Source organism: Thunnus maccoyii, chromosome 24 (genome assembly GCF_910596095.1).
Source record: "Thunnus maccoyii chromosome 24, fThuMac1.1, whole genome shotgun sequence".
NCBI lineage: Eukaryota > Metazoa > Chordata > Actinopteri > Scombriformes > Scombridae > Thunnus > Thunnus maccoyii.
In genome coordinates, this window is record NC_056556.1 from 14,067,651 (window position 1) to 14,088,863 (window position 21,213).

The 21,213-nt window shown below is 37.7% G+C and overlaps 1 protein-coding gene across 10 annotated transcripts in view; it reads left to right on the plus strand.

The window, feature by feature from the left end:
* Positions 1–21,213, plus strand: part of LOC121892073 — a 280,491-nt gene that overhangs the window by 170,028 nt on the left and 89,250 nt on the right. For 6 of the 10 annotated variants that reach the window (XR_006094287.1, XR_006094292.1, XR_006094286.1 and 3 more), the window contains 2 exons: positions 17,420–17,872; positions 18,792–18,908. The exons of 2 other annotated variants lie outside the window; for them this stretch is intronic. Coding sequence is in view for 1 of the 8 variants with exons in the window: in XM_042404864.1 (XP_042260798.1) it covers positions 14,241–14,274; positions 14,352–14,458; positions 17,420–17,851 (573 nt within the window). In the remaining 7 variants the exon portion in view is untranslated. Of the gene's footprint in view, positions 1–14,240; positions 14,275–14,351; positions 14,459–17,419; positions 17,873–18,791; positions 18,909–21,213 lie in introns of all 10 variants that reach the window. 2 more of the 10 variants (XM_042404864.1, XR_006094290.1) reach the window with 2 other exon arrangements.

Here is a 21,213-nt window from a genome sequence, read left to right on the forward strand (position 1 = left end):
CCTCGATTCAATAAGAACACTTTCAATAGTCGAGCCTTTGCCCACCAAGCTCCTCTTCTCTGGAATAATCTACCACTGCACATTTGGGAGGTAAGCTCTGTTGCAACTTTCAAATCCAGGCTGAAATCACATCTTTTTTTCTGTTTACTTTCTACTACCTTTCCTTTTCACCAGCTGACAACCCAAATCACTGTGTGTTTTCCTCCTTGACATATAGCTATCCCAACCTTGTTAGGGTTGTATAATCTCTGTTTTAAAATTACTAACCTAAACCGTGTTGTAAAATTAACATTATTACCTTTGTATGTGTGTGTGAGTGCATGTTTATGTGTGTGTACTTTTACATGTAGTATCATGGGCTTCTTTTTTCTGTTGTTTTTATTGGCTTGTAAAGTGTACAGAGACTCATTGGGTGATGGACTGTAAATAAACTTAAGTTGAAGCATGCTGATATTAGCATTTAGCTCTAGTATAGCCTCACAGAGTGTGGTCTTCACATTATATTCTTTAAAATGGACTTTTCTATGCAATTCATCATTCATAAAGTAACATTGAAAGATTGCACAAAAATCACTACAAAGCAAAATGTTCAAATTAAAAGGTACCCTAGTGATTTTATGCTAGGGTACCTTTTAATTTTAACTTAATGTTTTTTAACCACTGTTTCTCACCATTGAGGCCTAACATAATATACATATAATCTACATTTAATTTACATCCATGTTTGCTTGCCAGCTGGCTTTGGTTTTCCTTGTGTTTGTTGACTCATTTCTACATTTCTTGGCACGTTACTGTCTACAGTGTGTCACCCATGTGCACATGCATACACGTCCTCGCGTGTGTTCACAAGCCAGCTGCAGGCTGCATACACTTACTTTCCATACTGCTAAAACAAATTGACAGATTTGTCTAATATGAATGTAATTTCTGGTGCTATACAAAATATATTTAAGTTGCTACCACTTTCAGTAGCAAATAAAATGGGTAAGCACATTGAAACATGTAAATCAAGTTTGGGCTTGAAGTAGAAGCACATTTCATTGAACCTGATTTAACTTGTATTAAAAGCAAGCAGGGGTCCAACAAATCCATGGACCAAAAAGAGCTGATTTGTGCAGAAGTTTTAAAATTCCATACTCACTGCTGGTGATACAGAACGTGTTTATCTTAATGGGAACAAAAAGGAAAATGATTTAAAAGAATGTGATAAGAACCAGGTAATACCCAAGGGGACAAGTAGTTGTTAGCTTATGCTCCAGCACACTTTTCTAAGTAAATAGCAGTGTTTGCAGGACAGATACGGCACACACTGGTTTCATTTCAGTGGTAAAGATAAGCAGACACAGAGGATATGTTAGGAACCTGCTAATTTCACGGAGGATGATACAGGTATGAATACTTATTATGTTTAAAAGTGCACTTTGAGGTAAATTATGCTTAAATGTAGAAAGTCTACTTAATGCATAACACTACAAAGTATACAGTGTGTCCTAGAGGTAAACAAAATATCACAAAGATCAGCATTCTGTTAAACACCTTGCAGTATTTTCCCTCATCGATCATTCTGAAACACACTTCAAAAAGACTGAAGTAATGATTATCACCAATCCTGCAGCAAACACCGCACAGCATGTTCAGCCTTAGTGATGCAAAATATCAGCTTACGTAAGAGACGGAGAGACGTTTCTTTATAATTTAAGAAAAAAGTCCGATGCAGAAAAGGGGGTTGTGTCGCAGCCTTGGGTAGGCATTTAAAAAATTCTCAGAGTATCAAAGGGGAACAAAAATAAGAGCTCATTCTATCCACAGATTACCACATCAATCTCATCATACACATGCTGGATCATCAGAATAGTGTACATTCATCATGATCAGTGACACCATCATTTCTCATGTGAGTAGAGACAGGAGATGTCTTGCTACTAATTTCACACTTTGGGTCACCCTCGTTCCTTTGCCTTCTATTAAGTCACACTGCGGAGTAGAAGTGAAGTGATATGTTAAATTAAATGAGAAGTGTTTGTCGATGCTATTAATCTAAAACAATACAGATAATGTCACACTCGAGGTGTCAGCTCACTCATTTATTATGTTTGTAGAGTCAGTTTTAATTGCTTGTATCGCATAACAACGACCTCTCCTGACTTTTTTTCATCCCTTAATCTACCTGCAAGGGTGACATAACTGTAGCTGCTTTTAAAGAGATGTGTTACAATGTCATGTATATGCTGCAGCAAAGTACTTCTAAAGCTTATTGTAGCCTAGAACTCCACATTAATGCAAATTTGGTAATTGCTCCCCTTGGATTTATTGCTAATTTAGGAGTTAAAAGTGTAGTGGTGAGATCATATGGTTTTGTCACACTAATATGCAACACAATGCATACAGTGAATTAAATAGTGAGGAAACCTAAGCTATTATTTGGGAATCTCCTGGTGATATCCAGGAATTCCCTGGATGTAAACGAAGCTCATTATGTGAGACTTGATGTTAAATCATTTAAGAAGCTTCTGCACATTATGCATACATGTATTATTGAAAGACGCTCACTAACATACCATTTTAATGGATGGAGTGCAGACTGTGCGACTTATGCCATGTATGCTACCTCTAAATATCTCCACTCCCGTCTAGACCTTTTCAAGATGTTGTTCAGATATACTTTGCTATGGAATACTGTAGTTTTCATCAATATTAACATAGTTAGGCGTTGCCATGTGGTGACTGCAGGATTTAGTTTCATGGCTGTGGCGCAGGAGGAGCATCTCCCTTATTTGCATGACGGGTAGCCAGCTTGCTAGAATGTGATGGAAAATCCATTTTGCTTACTCTCCATGTATAGATCAACAAACAAATCAATTAAAGTGTGAGGGCACGCTTACGGGCACTTAGCACCTTTGTCACGCTCACAAAAGTTGCATCATATTTCATTTCCATGCTCGCAGCATGACAATGCATTGCTTTTTTATAACGTCAGCTAAATCATACAGTAAATAGCCAAAGACAATAATCTCTGGATATTGTTTTTTTTTTGGTTTGTTTTTTTTTTTATCAGTGTTATGTTTCCATTTATTCCTGTCACACCGTATCAAATTGCGCTCCAGCTCAGTTCATGACCAATTCATTGAAAAATAGAAAAGAATAAGAGTAGCTGATACCGTAGTTGAACGAATCATGAGGACGTATGTTATCAAGAAAGGCCTGATCAGCCTCTTCAGGGCAAATATTTACTGTCGCTACCCAATCGACCCACAGCTCCCATCTTCTTTATATTTTACATGTACCTTATCACTCCCATATTCCTCTCAAGTGCAGTGCACACAGTAGACTATACAAAGGCCTCATTTACACTTGTCATTTCAAGTGTCTACTGTAGTATCACTTAAACTCAGGCACATATAGCCTATATGTATATACAAACATATTGGTTTTCCTGGGCTACATGCAAATCAGCTTTGGCCATACTTCAGTCCAGATATTGATAGTGAAGCTTCTGAAGCAATTTGGAATAACTTTCTCACTTTAGTGGTTTAAATATGACAAAAAAAAGAGTTGCTCTAGCTGACAGCTACCCACAAACTAACATAAACACATGGATGAATAGGATTATTCAGTGGTTGAACTCATCACACGGTGCGTCTTCTGTATGATTGGATTGTATCTGCTGTTTGCTGTTGCTTTAATAAGACGGTGGGGACGACAACTGATATCAACTCGAGCTGGCGTTATCACAGGAGACAGACGCTGCGAGTGGATTTTTCATATGCATCATGAAGAGACGGATGCATTCACACCTTTTTTTTGGCTAGAATGTGTCACAATCGGTGTGTCTCGAATGCTACTTGGATGCATTTTCACATAGCTTTTTTGATATCCAATCCACCCAAGATACATGATGTGGCAAAATGTCAATAATTCAACCTTGCCCCGGTCAATAATTCAACCTGTGAATGTGTGTTCATGTCCTCTTCCAGACTTCATATTGGAGTATACACAATCAAAAACAGTCACACACACACATACACACATATCTATTATTTATATTGCTGTCATTGTCTCTTTGTTCTCATTATGCTAACAGCCATCTCAAGTCCCTGCGCTGAGAACTGAACCTCTCAAAGCTTTAAAACCCCTGTCAAATTTTGGCTAGTAAAAAATGCACCACAGCACATTACAGCTTCACGACCAAATCACGCTAGGATGACTGCGTTTTTTTCAGACGCACGTCTCCCGGCCCACATCTAGCATGCTCCTCAAGGGTGACCTCTGTCACCGCCTTCTGTCTGCGCTTTCTTCCTCTTAGCCTCACACTCAGGTTGAAGACAACAACACAAACACCGGACCAAAAACACAAAGACACTTTTGAAGTTTTAAGATAGTTTTTCAGGTTTCCTGCAGAGTCTCTATTTTGAGATTTCAAATGCATCTCACAACAAAATCAAGAATTCAGTGCCCATAAGACATATGGTAATAAGCTAAAAAAAACATCTATATTTGGTTCAGGCTGCAAGGTAAAACACAGTGCAAATAGTTTGAAACAGGCTTTTTTTTGACTGATGTTGGTGTACTTAATGATGTAAACTTTTATTTAGCTGACACTGGCAGACAGAAAGTATAGAGAGAAGTATTCAAGGACTGTATAATATTGGTTGTTTGTGTTTAATGTGATGCATCTATATGAAGTCATGAATCATCGCACACTGGCCTGTTTAGCCCAAATGATGTTCAAGAGTGAAGTACATTTCTCCACCTGCAGGGAGTGTTGAATCCACAATTGAAGCTAAAAGCTAAATGTCCTCCCTAACATCAGTGACATCAGCATCTTGTGTGCAATTTACTGACATCAGGGTACAGGAATTCTGGGAATTCCCAACAAAATATCTTTTAGCTCTAGCAGTGAACTGTAGTATTCATTTATTTATATTTATAGAATGAATTAACTGACAAAAGTAATGGATCAATAAATGAATTAATGGTCAAATAAATAAACAAATTAAGCTGTTTACCTTCTATATCTACATATGTCTGCGTAAATAAATGACCTCATATTATGTTCAGGGACCACTGTTTTTTTTTTTTTTTTTTTTTTTTTTTTTTTAAGACAAATTGCTACTTTGGCTTGCCTTTGCTCATTAGTTTGAAATTTATTCATGAGTCTTTTTTATAAATTGCGTCTCCTGGAATCATATGCAAGCCATCTCTCCAAGGCCCCGGAGTTCAAATGAAGGTCTCATGCTTAAAGAGCCAAGTTGCTTCTCCTCTGGTACCTGGTCCGGAGAGGCTGTACTTCATAAACAGCCTGGGAGTCAGCCACTGTCCTCTGATGTCCTGTCGAGGGAATGAAGCCAGACGGCAAATGAAAACACATTACGGCACATCGTCATGTCTCATGGTCCGCGATGGCTAGACTCAATGTGAAGGGAATATTTAGTTCAAAATGTATCAGCAGGTACTTTTTTCCTTCTTTTTTTTTTTTCCAAGGCAGGACTGCCGTGACAGGAATTATATGTGCTTGCACTTTAGCTTCCTCTTGTGAAAAAACACATTCATGCCAAATGCAAACAGAATAAATTAGACTGTCAGTGGTTATCCGAGGTTAATCTCTCTCATTTTTAAAAAGGTCTTTGAAGTGTGTGACTTGAAAACCAAAATATGCCTGACAGAGAGACAAGGCTGTGTCCTTGTCTTTTTTATCAAGTATCTGAAATCAGCACATTTTATCATTAGTATAGTGGCACCTTCAATTATTCCATAACTATGTATAACAAAATAGTGTTGGTAGATTTTTTTTTTTTCTTTTTAGATCTGTCCGGTTGATACTGCCAAAACTTAAATCATCACCAATGTGAAAACTATTCAGCGCTGCAGGACTGTAACCTTTTCATGACCTGGCGAAAACACTGTATTCAAACTTAACTTTGAAAATTTGGAACGTCAGCACCCAGAGTGGCTCCAGACTCAAACCAGGGGCTGGAGGGTGCAAACACTCTGCGTTCAGCTGACGGGGGGGAACTGGCTGAAGTCAGAGACTTCAATGGAAAGATCAGGCCAGCAGATAGGAGGACTGGAGGCGGTGCAAGGTGAAAGTGAGTGGGCGCTTTTCATAAACACTCAGCACAAAATAAGGGAGTCACTGAGAGGGAGAAAGGCTATTAAACCGATAAACTTGCATGGACTTCTGAAATATTAAGTAAAAACGTATCAATGGGAACTTCATGGTTTGCTGTTTTATTGTTCAGGCTTCATTTTTGGACCTAGGTTATGTATTTAATGTATCTTTACCAAGTTTGTGGGGAAAAGTTTGGAGCACACAGAGAAACACATATACACAGTACTTCTTGAGTAGTAGTAATTGTAAAACAGTTTGTTCTCATCACTCAAAATATCCTTTTTGCGCACTTATTCTTCAAGAATATATTAATTATTAATGATAAACCTACCATTTTCTCATTTTTTTAAGAACGTGGGATAAAATAGAAAACTGAAAGTTGAGAACAGTTTCCGAATTCCTTCTTCATGGGCAACTTTCAACTTGACTTTCACCATGAGTCAATCAATGGCATAATGGTATAAAGGTCTGGTCACGCAAATAAATTCATATCATTGGAACCACTGCATGGGGCAATTATCACATAAAGTTGAGCTTTGGTGAACATTGACCTTTGAATTAGTGCCGTTAACCAATAATCAACGATACTGACAGTGCCGACCTTTGAGGAAACGGAGAGCCAGATGGTACAAAATGGAGGAAGCTATTGTAGCTTATTAGCCACGTTGCTCCGTCCACTTTCATTTAACTTCTGTTGGACTATAAAGAGGAATGGTTTGCAGACATTTGAGATAGTACATCTTTTGAGAAAACATTTCCCTCTTTAATCACTCCTTATTGAGTGAAATGATGTACAATTCTGAGAACAAAATGCTAGTGGAGAATATAGGCACAGTCTGTATAAAGTTAGCGTTCCTGTCTTGTTGGGTTTTAGCTGTTAGCTTTCCAGCTACATTTTTTTAAAAACTAACCCTGCGAATAGTTACTGTCACCAAACTTCTAGCACCTTTTATTTCCCGAAGCACAGATACATTTTGATGTGCCACTTTTAAGACTACAAGAATGTTTCTTAATAGATTAATTACATTTTTTTTATTTTTCTGTTATTTCACAGTTGCAATCACATGGAGAGCTTATAAGAAAAAAACCCATTTGTGAATATTTGATAAAACTCACTTGTTACTCATATTTATTTCAACAAATCATTTTTGATTTTGCACCACATATTGAGCTAGAAAATGCCATTCTTTCTTGTTGTGTGAACACTGGAAGAGGGAATAGGAGAAACATAGTGCCAGTTCCTCACAACTGTTTCACTGATGTCAACTGACACTGGTCTAAAACATCTTTGTAAAAAATCAATATTTGTATTCTTTTTATTTGGACAAACATATTTTTCTTCTTTTTTTTTGTTTTAAAGTATCTGAGATTAGCAGCAGGACCGGCAAGAAAAACACAAAAGGAAAGAACAGAAAACCTGTGGTTGAATCATGAGAAACTTATACATACTCACTTATCAGACAGATTATGGGCTCACCACAGTCAGAGCAGTTCATGAGGGTGAAACAATATCCACTCACTCACACATGCAAGCACACACACACACACACACACACACTGTTGTAAGGAGAACTACTATTCTCATCACGCCTCTGCAGCTTGCTGCAGGTTTCCTGGTACAGAGGCATAATTAGACCATATTAGTGTCAGTCTCCATGTGTGTGTGTGTGTGTGTGTGTGTGTTCATGTGCATTATGAGTTTACTCAGGTGCTCTTCAGTGGCTCCATCATGGTCATGGTCTTTGACTCTTACAACATCCCAGGTTTTAAATTAACCATAGTGGATTTATAGGCTAATACATTAAAATAAAAAAGTTAAGGGTCCTTTGTTTCCCATCAGGTTCTAATATGGACGACAAGGACACCTCTGAACTGCAGACCTGGACATAAAAATGTAGTTCAATATATATTCATATATTTAAAAATCATTTTATATGGGTTTGATTGATTTTTATCAGACACTTAAATAGCTTAAAAGTGCTCATGTAGCTTGGGAGAGGACATAAATCAAGCAGTCCACATGAAAAGTATTTAATAGCCTCTTTTTCTCAGGATGAGTCTCCTAAAGATGATCCATATATTGTTGTATTATCTTTTTTTTTGTTTGTTTGTTTTCTGTATGACTCGCTCCTGCAAAGAGGACTTTAGTACCAGCAAACCACAGTCCAGACTGGTGCCAGCTCTGTGAGATGTAGAGGATTATGTTCCCTGACAGAAAATCCCAAACATTGCCAAATAATATTTGAAGACATGTGCTTATCACACATTAGCCAGTAGTTTTCACACTGCATTAAATGCTGCAGTCCTGAAAAAATACTTCCCAGGGTTCAGATTCGATTCCTGTGTCAACTACTTCTCCGAATCAATTTGGTGCGGGTTAACAATCCAAAAATAACAAAGCTGTTTTGAGTTTAATCATTTATATAACCGGAGGGGAGACACTTGTGATCAATCTTTTTTCAAGGAGATAATGACTTGCATTATTTTCCTGATAATGTTATGCTGAGTGAACAAATGGGATTTCTTCTACCCCAACTTGTCTTTATCAAAAAGAGGTGGAAGTATTCTTCCAGCAAGGAATTGTGGACACGCTTCTCCCTAATACATATGCTCAGCGGTGATGAAATATTCTATTTGGATTTGAAATTCATATCTCATCCCCTTGCTGGGTCTCATCCTCCCCTCTTTACCAAAACCCGTGTGAATTCCGCTCATACATTTTAAGCCAAATATTCAACTCACACTAGCTGTAGTCATTGCAGGCCATGAGACGTGAAGATGTGCTGTAATGTGTTTTCATTTGGTGTCTGGTTGCCTCTCTTGACAGGATATCAGAGCTGAGTGGCTGACTCCCAGACTGTTTATGAGGATGCAGACTCTGCCTCTCAGGACAGAGTTATTTTAGAAATGAGGGCCATTCACAAGAAAATAATAATATCTTTCTGGCTTATATGCATCGTCCGACAGCCAATGCTGGTTTGTGGGATTCACTGGCCATTTTCTGCAGAAAGAATAATAAGAAAACATAAAAAAAACAGCTTGTAGCTTTTAGTCTCAATATGGGCTTGCAATCTGTCATAGTTGTTTGACCCTGCCACATGCTTCTGGGATTGCCCTCCTGGAATTGTAGTCCCATTTTCTTCCTGTAGTCCTTTTTAGCCTCTCTTACTGCTCTTCTTACATTGTATGCTGCTGCTTTATAATTTTCAATATTTCCAAACTGCAGCCTTAAATTGTAGACTGCAGTGTGTGTGTGTGTGTGTGTGTGTGTGTTTATAGCATCCCAGATGGTTCTGGTAATCCATGGTTTCTGGTTGTGGAATGATTTAACTGTAGTTTTGGGTACAGTTGTTTCTGTTGTTTCACAAATTAAATCCACCACAGACTCAGTGAATTCACCTTGTCACTGGTGACGTCAACCGAGGAAAAGACTATTTATTGAAGAGGAAACTGCAAACACTTATATTTACGTCTGGCATTTAAACAAGTCTCTGGTACACAATACATGTGAAAATCTGAGTATCCTGACAATCCATTTTTGACAAGTGCATTACTGTCGGAAGCACGTGTCACCAGTGTGTGCTTCTACAATATGTTGGATCCGTGTATAAGCATCTTTTTTTCAGTTGTGTTGTAATGAAACGTTCAAGCATTTTACATAAGGCTATTTACGTGGCCAAATAAATACAACCTATAGAATGGGTTAAATTTAAGTGTACAGTGTGAAAAAAGCCATCAAATATTCAACACTACTATGAGCTGTAAAACTCAACCAATCAAGAAGAACCTGCTAATGGCACTTATGGTGAAATCCCATACTGGGATCATGTAATCACGCACTGGTGTTAATTTTATGGGTGATATTTGGACTGACATTTGTATCAATTTTGGCGTGACATGACTTGAAATATGTCTAGTGAGTGAAACAGAAGCAAGAAGGAGCAATAGTAGGGAGATTACCCTTGAGGAACATGCTAATTACTCAGAGAAAACGGCGTCATCTACAGACTCAGCCAGCCTCAGAGGGTTTGAATCACAGCATGATGTCAAGTGTGCCCTTTTTTTTGTCACTGGATTTTTTTAAGGGGCTTTAACCTTTTGGGAGGCTCAGTTCTCTGCAAATGGGACTTGATGACTCTGTGTAATGAGATCAAAGAGATTATGACAGTATTATGAATAAGTTATGTGCAGCAACAAGCTGTCTGTCTGTGCATGGATTTATTTCTGAGTGTGCCTGTGAGGCGACATCATTTCATAGGTAGTAAAGGTTAGGTTAGGTCATTTCCACGTGGACTGTCAAGCTCCTGACAATTACAGGTTTGAGTTATGTCGCGATTGTGTTTTGGCAGATTTCATTACATCATAAATGCGATTGATATCTGTGGATAAAACATGGTCTCCAGGCTGATGACAGGTCTTCAGCAGAAAAATTACAGCATTGGTTGTTTGTTCAGTCACTTGAATTGACCCATGTTTTACATTTTCCTGACTAGCAATTTTATGGTCATTCAAATAATGACTGTCTTGAAAAATTAGTGTGATTGGTTGCTCTGATGCTTCGGACCTTTGACCTTCAGCGCACACTGGGGTGTGAAGTGGCTGAGATGAGAATCCATCTCTGCTGGAAAACAGCAGTGTCTCCCATCAGGCTGACAATGAGTTGCTGGCCTGAGTGAAAAAGTTTGGGTATCTCACGTCTTGTGACTGAGGGGAAGATGTAGTATGAGATGGACAGGTGGAACGGTGTGGTGTCAGCAGTAATGCTGGCATTGTGTCGAACTGTCATGGTGAAGAGAGAGCTGAGCGTGAAGGCAAAGCTCGATTTAACCAGTCGATCTCAGTTTCCGACTCTCTCCTATGGCAATGAGCTATGGGTTGTAACCGGAAGAAAGAGATTATGGATACAAGGTGGCTGGTAAGGAGGCACCAATCCAACTTATTCTCTTCCAATGCCAGTTCTGATACTTCAAATCAGGCTCTCTCTTTCTCTTACCCCAAATTTAAAATCAGTATACCTCCCTGGAAGGAACTTATTGTAGTCATTTTATGTAAAGTAAATGAGACCAACAAAAGATGAGTCGGTGGCCCATCGTGAAGGAGTTCACACAACATTTCCAACTGTAAGTCACTGTTTGAGAAAAATCTTGACCATGACTGTCATCCAAAGGTCTCCTAAGCTGAAGACTGTAGTAATTGTAACCCAAACCATGATGCTTCCCTAACCTTGACAAAGTACTTATTTTAACCCAAACCATGATCCTTTCCTAAGCCTAATGAAGTGGTTTTTGTGCCAGGACCAACATCATATTTTGTCATTTCATTTAGTGGATTTTTGTTGCCTAAATGGGTGGAGACTCAGGGCAGGCTCAGAACAAATGTCCCATTTGGCCCAGGAACACCTTGGCATCCACCTGGAGGAGCTGCAGGAAGTAGCTAGTGAGAAGAGTATCAAGGCTACGTTGCTTAGCTTGCTACCACTGCAACCCGGACTGATAACTAATTGTCCTACTTGGGTAAAGCATTTGGTAAAGACAAGAGGATTCTCTGACACCAAAGTTAAAATTAATTTTTTCCTGATGTAAAGGTAACTTTGATCCAATATGCTACAATGCAATAAAAAAGTAAACAACCATTAGAAACACTTCCCACTACTGGAAACCGCTTCAAAGTCACAAGTGCTTAATTATCACATGCTGAGACATATTCTTACTTTGTTCTTTACAGGGGGAAAAACATCTTTTCTTAGCAACCTTTTGTCTTTCAAACACAAACAAGCAGTGTTAGAAAGGATGATGGTTTGAGGGGCTAACAAAATAAAATACAATGCATTTTTCCTGTGATGACCAGTGTTTGAAATGAAAACACATTTCACTGCTGGCTCTAAACTAGTCAGAAACCCTGAAGTTCTGGCTAATTTCTGAGGAGTAGGAGTACCATCTGGTTGCTCCGTGATAGTTTTAGAAATACTTCCATTTATGTGAACTTAGTAAAAATGCCTAGGTAGCAGCTCAAATTATAACAAAGCAGCAACATACATTTAGAATTGTGATTTATGCTGACTATATAATGTGGTTGTCATCATGACTGCCTTTGAAACGTTGCGACATAGTTTGCTTCATATTTAAATCACATTTTATAGACAAATATACAAAAACCATTTGTATACCATGATAGAAATGTTGATTGCTGCCGATACTCACTTTAATACAACATGAAGCACTCTGATCATTGCTTTTTATGGTAAAAAATGTGTAGAAAGAGGCTGCTCAGGCTAATGGTGTGTCTGATTCACACACCGAGGCAGGTCGATCCAAGGGCCTTCATTTTCCTGCAAGGGCTATTCAGCTGGGGATATAAATGTCCTTGTGATGGTGTTAAAGCAGGAGATTGCAGCCACCAGCAAAGCATGCAAAACTCACTGACTGATGTCACACACCACTTCTTTTTTTTTTTTTTTTTTTTTTTTAACAGGTTTTATTTTCCTGCTCTAAACTAATCCACAAATGTTAATAGTTTTGACAGAATTGCTTACAAAGCCCCAGCAGCAACGCAGAGCTTTAGTGCTGACAGGGAGAGAAACTTTAAAAGCTGCTCTCATGCCTCTCACGAACATCACACATGTCAAACTTGCATTTTTATTCACCCCTTGTACAACAGTACCGGATAAACGAGATCTATAGCCGCTTCCAAAAATACATCTTGTCAAGATGAATTGCTTAAAGGCCCAGCACAGAGGAAAGATTAGTCCCTCCAGGATTTTGCAGGTTTTTTTGTGATTATTGCAGCCAAAAATGCTTGATTTTGCAGCAGCATTTCTCAAAAAATTGTGATACAGTTTACAACGTTTTATGTGCTTTATTGTGGTTAAATTGCGGGAATTGGGAAAAATTGCAAGCAAAGGAAAATAAGGGTTTTTTGGGGTTTTTTTTACCGACTACCAATGAGGAGTCATATGTAATCGTGTCCTGTGCGCTACAATGATGTAAGTCACCACGATACAAAATGTGACATTTAGTGCGAATCATAAGCGATCTGTTGAAGTTGCAGTAATTCAGCAAAATTGCAAGCTCTCACATTAATAATTGCAATTGCAAAATTTCCTGGAGGGACTGTTTAATGTGAAGAAATTGCGGGAATTTTGCGAAATTGCAAGCCCCTGCAAATATTGCAGAGATTGGTCAAATTCGCAGTAATTATTGCAATAGCAAGATAGTGATTACCTGGAGGGACTAAGATGTATGTTACAATATTGATCATGATTTCCAACAGTGAATTCAAGATTCACTATTTCATTATTTAAAAGACTAATTACCAGCTGGCAACAGTTCTCAAGCAGACTAGTGCAACTATCCTGTTAAAAAGCATGACAGACACACAACCATTGTTATACCCTCAGTTTAAAAATCATTTATTAATGATTGCCCCCACATTCTGCACTTTGAGTGTAATTTTGACTTTGATTGGCATAGTGTTTAAGTGTTCTTTAGATTTCATAGAGTGCTGCTCTGTTAATCAAAAGCTTTAAAATGAGGTTTGGATTATTTTTAGGGGTACTTAAAGTGCTTGAGTGATGATGCTGAAAATTTCACAAAGACAGAAAATAACGCTCTATCAGTGTGGAGCAGACTTTGTTAGCACATTTGGTCTATGCAATCGTCATATTATATTTTGTTGTGCTCCATATTAAGAAAATACAAATTCTGCAGACATGGATCCTCACGTGTAACTGTCATGCTTGGGGCAATAAGCACTGCTTGCTTAAAATTAAATAAGCCTTAGAATTTCAATATCTTCTATGAAGATGAGCTCTGAGTCCTAAACCTTTATTTGCTGTAGCTTTGGAGATTCTTCAAAATTGGCATTTTTGACCAACCTACCTTGCTCGTCACATTCATAAAATGAAGTTATAACAAACACATTAGACTTAGTAAAGTGCTTCATGATTTGCTGTCAGTCTCTGAAATTTGATTTCTCCATGTGGGTCCTTGTAGCACTGTTGATGCAGGATGATAGTCACCAAAACTGTCCAGTCAGTGAGTTACCAATCCATACTGTATGATGTCTGCCTGTGTTAACACAAACCAAACCAAAACTAAAGGGCAACTTTTTTTTTTTTTTTTTCTTGGTTCAGACCAGATATATGGAGCCCCAGAAGGGACATGGAGGTAAAAAAAAAAAAATCAATGGTTGGAAAAAAAAAACAGAAACAAAACATGTAACATTTAGGTCATTTATTTTCTAGTTGCTCAGCCATTTGGGAATCAGCAAAAAAGAAGAGTAGTGGAAGAGGATTTGGAACATTTCCTGCAGTCAAGAGGTCCCAAAAGAGGACATGATGCCCATGACAAGGTGGGCAGAAGATTCATTCAGTAACGTAATAAGTTAACATAACACAGAGCCTGGGATAATGACTAATTTAGTGAAAAATGGAACGAGCGTAGCTAATGTTAACGCTCATTGCTTCCCTGCTCTAAGTTATGCCAGTCTAACAACCATACGTCATTAGGGTTATAGATGTTGTAAAATTTGTTTCTATGTGTCTTTTATCTCTGTCAAAAGTGGTTACCATGCTTACTTTGGATGTCATGGCAAGAAAAACATACTGGCTAAATGAACAAGCTTGCATAAACTAGAATTTAGCAAAGCAACTCTTACCAGTGATTGTACTTTAATGTGAGCAGTGAGCAGAAGCCTTAATAACACAACTCGATCTCTGCAGATTATTTTATTAATGGCCTAACGTTAGCCAGGCCTAAACAAGACCAAAATAACTTTGCAGGCAGGTGGATCAGCCAACAGATCACTGATAAAGCAGTGTCTTTTCCTGAAGCATTAATATGAACACTTTTCTGCAGCAGAATTAATAGGTGCTGTCACTTGCAGGACTGCTCATTTAATATTAAACTGGAAACTGTACCTAATTAATTAAAAAGAAAACAAACTAGATTTTTGCAGAATAGAAATGGATATAATGGACTTTGTTTGGAGAGGGCTAGCTTTCTATCTGGTGTCTGTATGTACAATCTCAGTGTAGCTATATTTTTTGTGTGTGTGTGTCTACCAAAGTAAGCATTTCAAGTATTTCTTCTAATATTTTATGTGTTCAGGTTGACAAGGCAGTGCTATCCATCATGACTGATGAACAAATGACAAAATATATCACTTCATACTGTGACCGAGTAGCTGTCCTCTCCTGTCAACAAACAAAGTGCAGCACCGATAAATATAACTCTTATGCAGGAATTAAGAGATACAATAGGAACACAGAAAATGAGATCAAAGACAAAAGGAACACTGTGTGCTACATCAGGTGTGTTCCAAAAGCAAGGTGAAGGGATGGCAAGACAGATAAATAATGCAGGAGAAAAGACTTCCTGGAAGATTGAAATCGGATGGCTTCATTTTAGCAGTAATGAATATCATCAAGTGAGGACCAAAAATGGTGGAGGAACAAGACATGCAACATTGGAAAAAAACGACAGCTGTTGTTCAGATTTTGGAAATAGGAAAGGAACTATTTTTCCCAGATGGGCACTGAACAAAAGGGCAAGCTGTGCTTTTAAAAGAAACCAGAATACTTTAGATGACACTGTTGGCAAACTTTATGACCACACCAAACTGAAGTTGCTTAGATTTTATATTTGCACAAAAGAAGAAGCACCTTCAACAGATCAATCATCATCTGAAGTGAATGTGTTCCTTATCTGAGGATTTATCTTTTAGCATCACTGAGAGAGAACAGATTCACGGTTGACTAAACATGGATCTCACATTGATGCAGATGATTCGATTACACATCTAGTGGAGCATGGACATTCATCTGACAGTGACATTAGCAAACAGGTTTGTGGCAGTTGGAGAAATATTTGTAATAAATAAAGTAATGATAATGACAGGGACAGATGGAAAGAGATGGTGCTTGAAAATTAAACATCATGTAATAACTCAATTAAAAGATGATGCACATGTATTTCATTAAAGAGAGCGGTGCCATTGTGCACCATCAGTTACCCCAGTGTGTGTCAGAAACTTTCTGACATATACCTGCACCTTTTCCAGGACTTTGTTATTAACATGTGTGATCAGATCCATTTTTCATTGCAACTTAATATATCTTTTTATTTATTTTTCGACATGTTTTTTTTTAAAACACACAGACAAAAAATGGCGTATAAACATTATGTACATAGCAAAAAAAGTAATTACAAGCTTCCATCCAAACTTCATAGAGTAGAGGATGTCTTCCAACGAAATAATATCAGTCGTCTAGCCAATAGGGTCAGGAAGGCCATAAGGACTGCTTAAATTTTTGGCAGGACCACTGTATCTGGTATTACCCCAAAGAGTGCTGTTTATACAACTGGGTCAAAGGGCACCTGAAGTACCACGGACAGCATTTCAAACATATTGGACCAATAGTTATGAAGAGAAGGGCAAGACCAAAACATAAGAATCAGTGAGGCCAGAGCCTATCGACACCCATCACAGACAGAGTTAATATCAGGATAAATATGAGAAAGTCTGAGTGTGATGTATGACTTTACATTGGATTAGACCATGTTTAACACATATAGATGAAGAGTGAACCTGGAGAAGAATATCATCCCATAGATCATTGTTAATTTCCCATGATATTTTGACTCTGAAGAGAGAACATTCTCTTATATCCACATGAGATGATACCTTTTGATGTAGGGGGTGGTAATAAAAAAAGCATCAATGGAGGGGCTTATAGGCTGAAAGGGAAATTGGGAGCTTGTGTCCTGGACAAAGTCAGAAACCTGTAGATATCTAAAGAAAAATGACTTTTTGGGATACTAAATTTAGCTGAAATCTGTTGGAAGGATGCAAAGATGCCCTCAATAAACAAATCATTAAACAACTTCATGCCAAGATTAGACAACATGGAAAAAGCTCCATCTGCTAGAGAGGGAAAGAAAGCGTGATTATATTTTTAATGTTCTCTCATTTTTGGATTACTATATTTGTACAAGGCTTACTGGTTTGTATTCATTAACATATTGGTTGAGTGTGGTATACACCTTTTTTTTCCTCACCAGTAAGAAACATTTTATTAATGAAAAATATCAATATCATGTACTGTATTTTTATGTTTGCTGCCAATCTATCATAGAGATTCTGAGGGAAGATGTAAGAAAATCTAGGCTTTAGAGGAGCTTTTTTTGAGCCATATGTATTTTTGCACACCATTTAATATTAAATGTGGAATATGTTTTTCTCCTTGCCATTATTTGAAATTACTGCTGACAACAACATTGAGAATGTGTTGTTTTTTTTCATTTGTTGCAGAGTCTGCATTTCCAGAAGCAACCAAGATCCAAAAAACAAAGAACAGTACCCGAGACTGTGACAGCACAAGGTCCAGGAAAATCACATCACTCTCATTCAACCCCAAAAGACATTAAAAAAACTCACATCGGCCAGGACACCAACGCGAATGATCATGATGATGATAAAGTTTGGAATGATGTCCAGCCTTCTAATGATTACCCTGAGTCCTGCTTTGAAATGATTGATCTGAGCAGTGCAGTTCCTGATGACTCCTCACAAACAGAGCCTGAGCACATCTGTCATGAAACTTTTGAAGATGTTCCAGAAGTAGACAAGGCAGATACAGTTAAATGGGATCTGGAAGATGACCTTGGAGGAGCAGATGGTGATGAGACAGTTGTGATAACATGGAATTACATCAACAATGAGGATGTCACACAGGCAGTTTGATAAGATCGAGAGCGATTTTGGGTAAGGAGGTAGAAATACTAAGACAGGTATTAAACCTGTAAAAATAGATAAAATGGAGAAATGTACTGCTACTTAAATTCAATAAAAAACATATTTTGGTTAGATTTTAATAGTCAGTAAATTTGATTCTATGAATTCAAGAAGTCAATTGTGTATTCTTACTTTGAAAAAAACTAACCATGTCCCATATTTTTCTATTCTATTCTATTCCCCCCTTATTCTATGGACACATAAATGAAATAACCTGCAGTGCTGTGAAACACTTACTGTACTTAGTGCAATCTTAATTCACCCCTTGTTTATTTAATTTTGCTGCAGCAATAATTGATCAACATTTAATTGCTCATGCTGCTTTAGAACCTTTTAAATTTCAAAAAAAAAAAACAAGCAAGAGCTGATGAAAACATGTGAAATTCCACTGTAAGATGATGTATAATTTTACTCTCTTAAGCAAGACATGTTGGCTTTCACAAAATTTTCCCTTTTTATATCAAATTTCTACATCAAATTCTAAGATTTTCCTGGACTTCCATTTCTAGTGTATAGTGATATAGCAAAGTCATGCACAACTTGCATTAAAAACAAATAGCAATAGTGTAGTGCTGTAGTAATGGAAGTCAGCCGAGTCCTTTTGACTTTATTCCTGGGACTGTGTGGCAGCTTTTATAAACACTGATTTGTGACTTTATTATATTTTTCTGTCTGAAATTTAAGAGATTTGTCTTTTTTCCATTTCTCATAATCTAAGTGGAATTTTACAACTATCTCATGAATGTTCCTGGTTTTATCTAGAAGATAGGCTGATCTAGAAGACTCATTTAGAGAGACTTTTATAAATTACAGTCTACAATCAAATCTTAGACTTTTGGGTTAAAGTGTCTTCTATCAATTAATACTTTGTTCTTAATTCATCCTTCAGAGTGCTGAGCTGAATGGAGTACCTCTGCAGGATTTACAACTCCCATTGCCTGCAGATAATGGCCTACCTACACTACATATGCAGTCCACACATGAGGAAGCAGTGCAAACTGCACAGGTAAGATTCATCACTGCAAGCAACCCTGAACACATCCTTTAAACTACTGTATGATTTTACATAACTGTAGATGATGTAGGGATGTGATATAATGGAGCTATTTAGCATAAAATTTTCTGAAGGCGCGGCAGCTTGTGCATCTGGATGGTATTAAAAGGATATTTTCAGTTGACAGGAGACCCTCATGTTTAAAATTATGGAAGTCAGGTCAAACAGTAGATTCACTGTTTTTCAAATCAATCTTAAATAAATATTCACATGCCCATATTTAAACTCACAGTTTTCGGTTACTATAACTATCCATACTAGCTGTGAATAGATTTGTTCCTAATGCAAGTCAAATGTATAAGATAGCAAACAAAATCCACAGTTATCATTTTGTGAAAAAATGTATGGTGAAGTTCAGCTAAAGCTAATAAGAGGAGTCAGAAGTCTAAGTTAATCAAATCAAATTATCTTCCAAATTCATTTTAATTCAGAATTTCCTCTTTGTGTCACTATTCCTTCACTGCAGCTCAGATCCTTTACAACAAGCACAGACATGAGGAACAAAGACAGCCATCAAAAACTGTTGTGTAAATATGCAAAAAATGTGAACCTATCCTTTAAGGCTAAGTATTATGGAGCCCAACAGTGATGTGGTTCATTTAACCAATTGAACGTGCTATCATTTTGGTTTAGTATGAAAGTCCACTTCACTGAGATAGGCAACTCAGCACAGTGAACATCATGTCACAATCATTCTATCAAAACTTTTTTTTTTAATCACACTGCAGTTTAAAGTTCCAATTGGGGAGGAAAACTTTTTTCATAGATAATGGTTGAAGTGATGATATACTGGTGGAGGCTGCCAAATCCACATCATGCTTCTCATGATATTGGACATCGACATACAGACACGGACCAATACCTCTATTTTGAGTCACACCATCCACTTGAATAAGATATAGTGGTAATCTGAATTTAACATCACCCGACAGAAATTATATTCATTGACTTTAGATGCAAGGCCAGAAGAAAAAAATCCTGAATGCACCACTTAAGACTTTCAAATCAGTCTGTGCTTTTTGCTGCATTACTGCAAGAAGAGCTCTATCTTTTATATGGTTATATTCATTATTTATTCACTGTGATGGATTACCTAACCTAGGCATGTCATCGTGGTCTATTAAAGGGGAACTCTACCAATTTTGCACATAAAAGTCAGTCATCTGATACTCCAGTACTCAACCTGTAAAAACATCTGAATAATGTCCTGCAAGGCTCTGGAGGAGCTCTGTCAGGTCTGAAAAAGTAATTGTGATGATGTGTGATACTGAAGTTGTCAGGGTTAACTTGGCTTTAGTTTTGCGATACCAGACAATTAGAGATCTCCACCTACTGAAGTCTGGGGATTTCTAAATGCACGGTAGTTGCTTGAACGGCGGTGAAAACAGTCGCAAGCAAACAAATGGCCTTTACGTTTTGTCAAGGACATGTCTTACGGAAAATGATCCTTCCCCCCCCCATTCTCCTCTGTCGTGAACTGCATGTCACCTCCCCAATATGAAGGGCCTCCCTGAAGACTTTGGATTGGTTCAGCAATGCAGGTTTTTTTTTTTTTTTTTTTTTTTAACTTTCTAATTGTTTCCACCCAGTTTTAACCACAAATCTGGGAGATTGTCCTCAGTCTCTATGAGCAAAGCATTAAGAGACTGACCTGTGAATCTAACTTGGGATTAAAGACAACAAATTTTGAATAGAAAGTCTGTGTTATAAACTGGAGTTGTGCAGTTTGAAAGAGGGTCTTATGAAGAGATGCTTTTGAGTTGCATTATGGGAAACATAGGATCCAATATTATATGGACCTTGACACAAACACACTAAAAGTTAGGGTATTCCGGCCTCTGCTTCATTCATTCATCTTTTTTATTTGTTATGTGTATGTTTTGTTCTTCTAGCAGGACAGTGGACTGAAATTTCTTACCACAAGATTTGCCTTTAAATTAGCCAACTTCCCCCATCAACATCATCTGGCAACTCAGGAAATCCAGAGAGCCCTCATTGTGCATCAATTTGCAGGATAAAGGTCACTGAAGATCTTTTGGCTGTATTTATCGACAGCAGCATAATGAATTTGACTTTAAAGATGGATTTTTTCAATGAAAATGCTGTCGATGATGCTTTGTCAAGGGAAGTTTACACTGTGTTGGGGGAGCAATTTTTTTAACTGTGTGAAGAGGAAACAGAGCGAGTTCCAAGGCTAAGGCCAGATTTCTCTGAGGCTGAATGGCAAGCAGTTGGACGGATCTGGGTGAAGGGATTA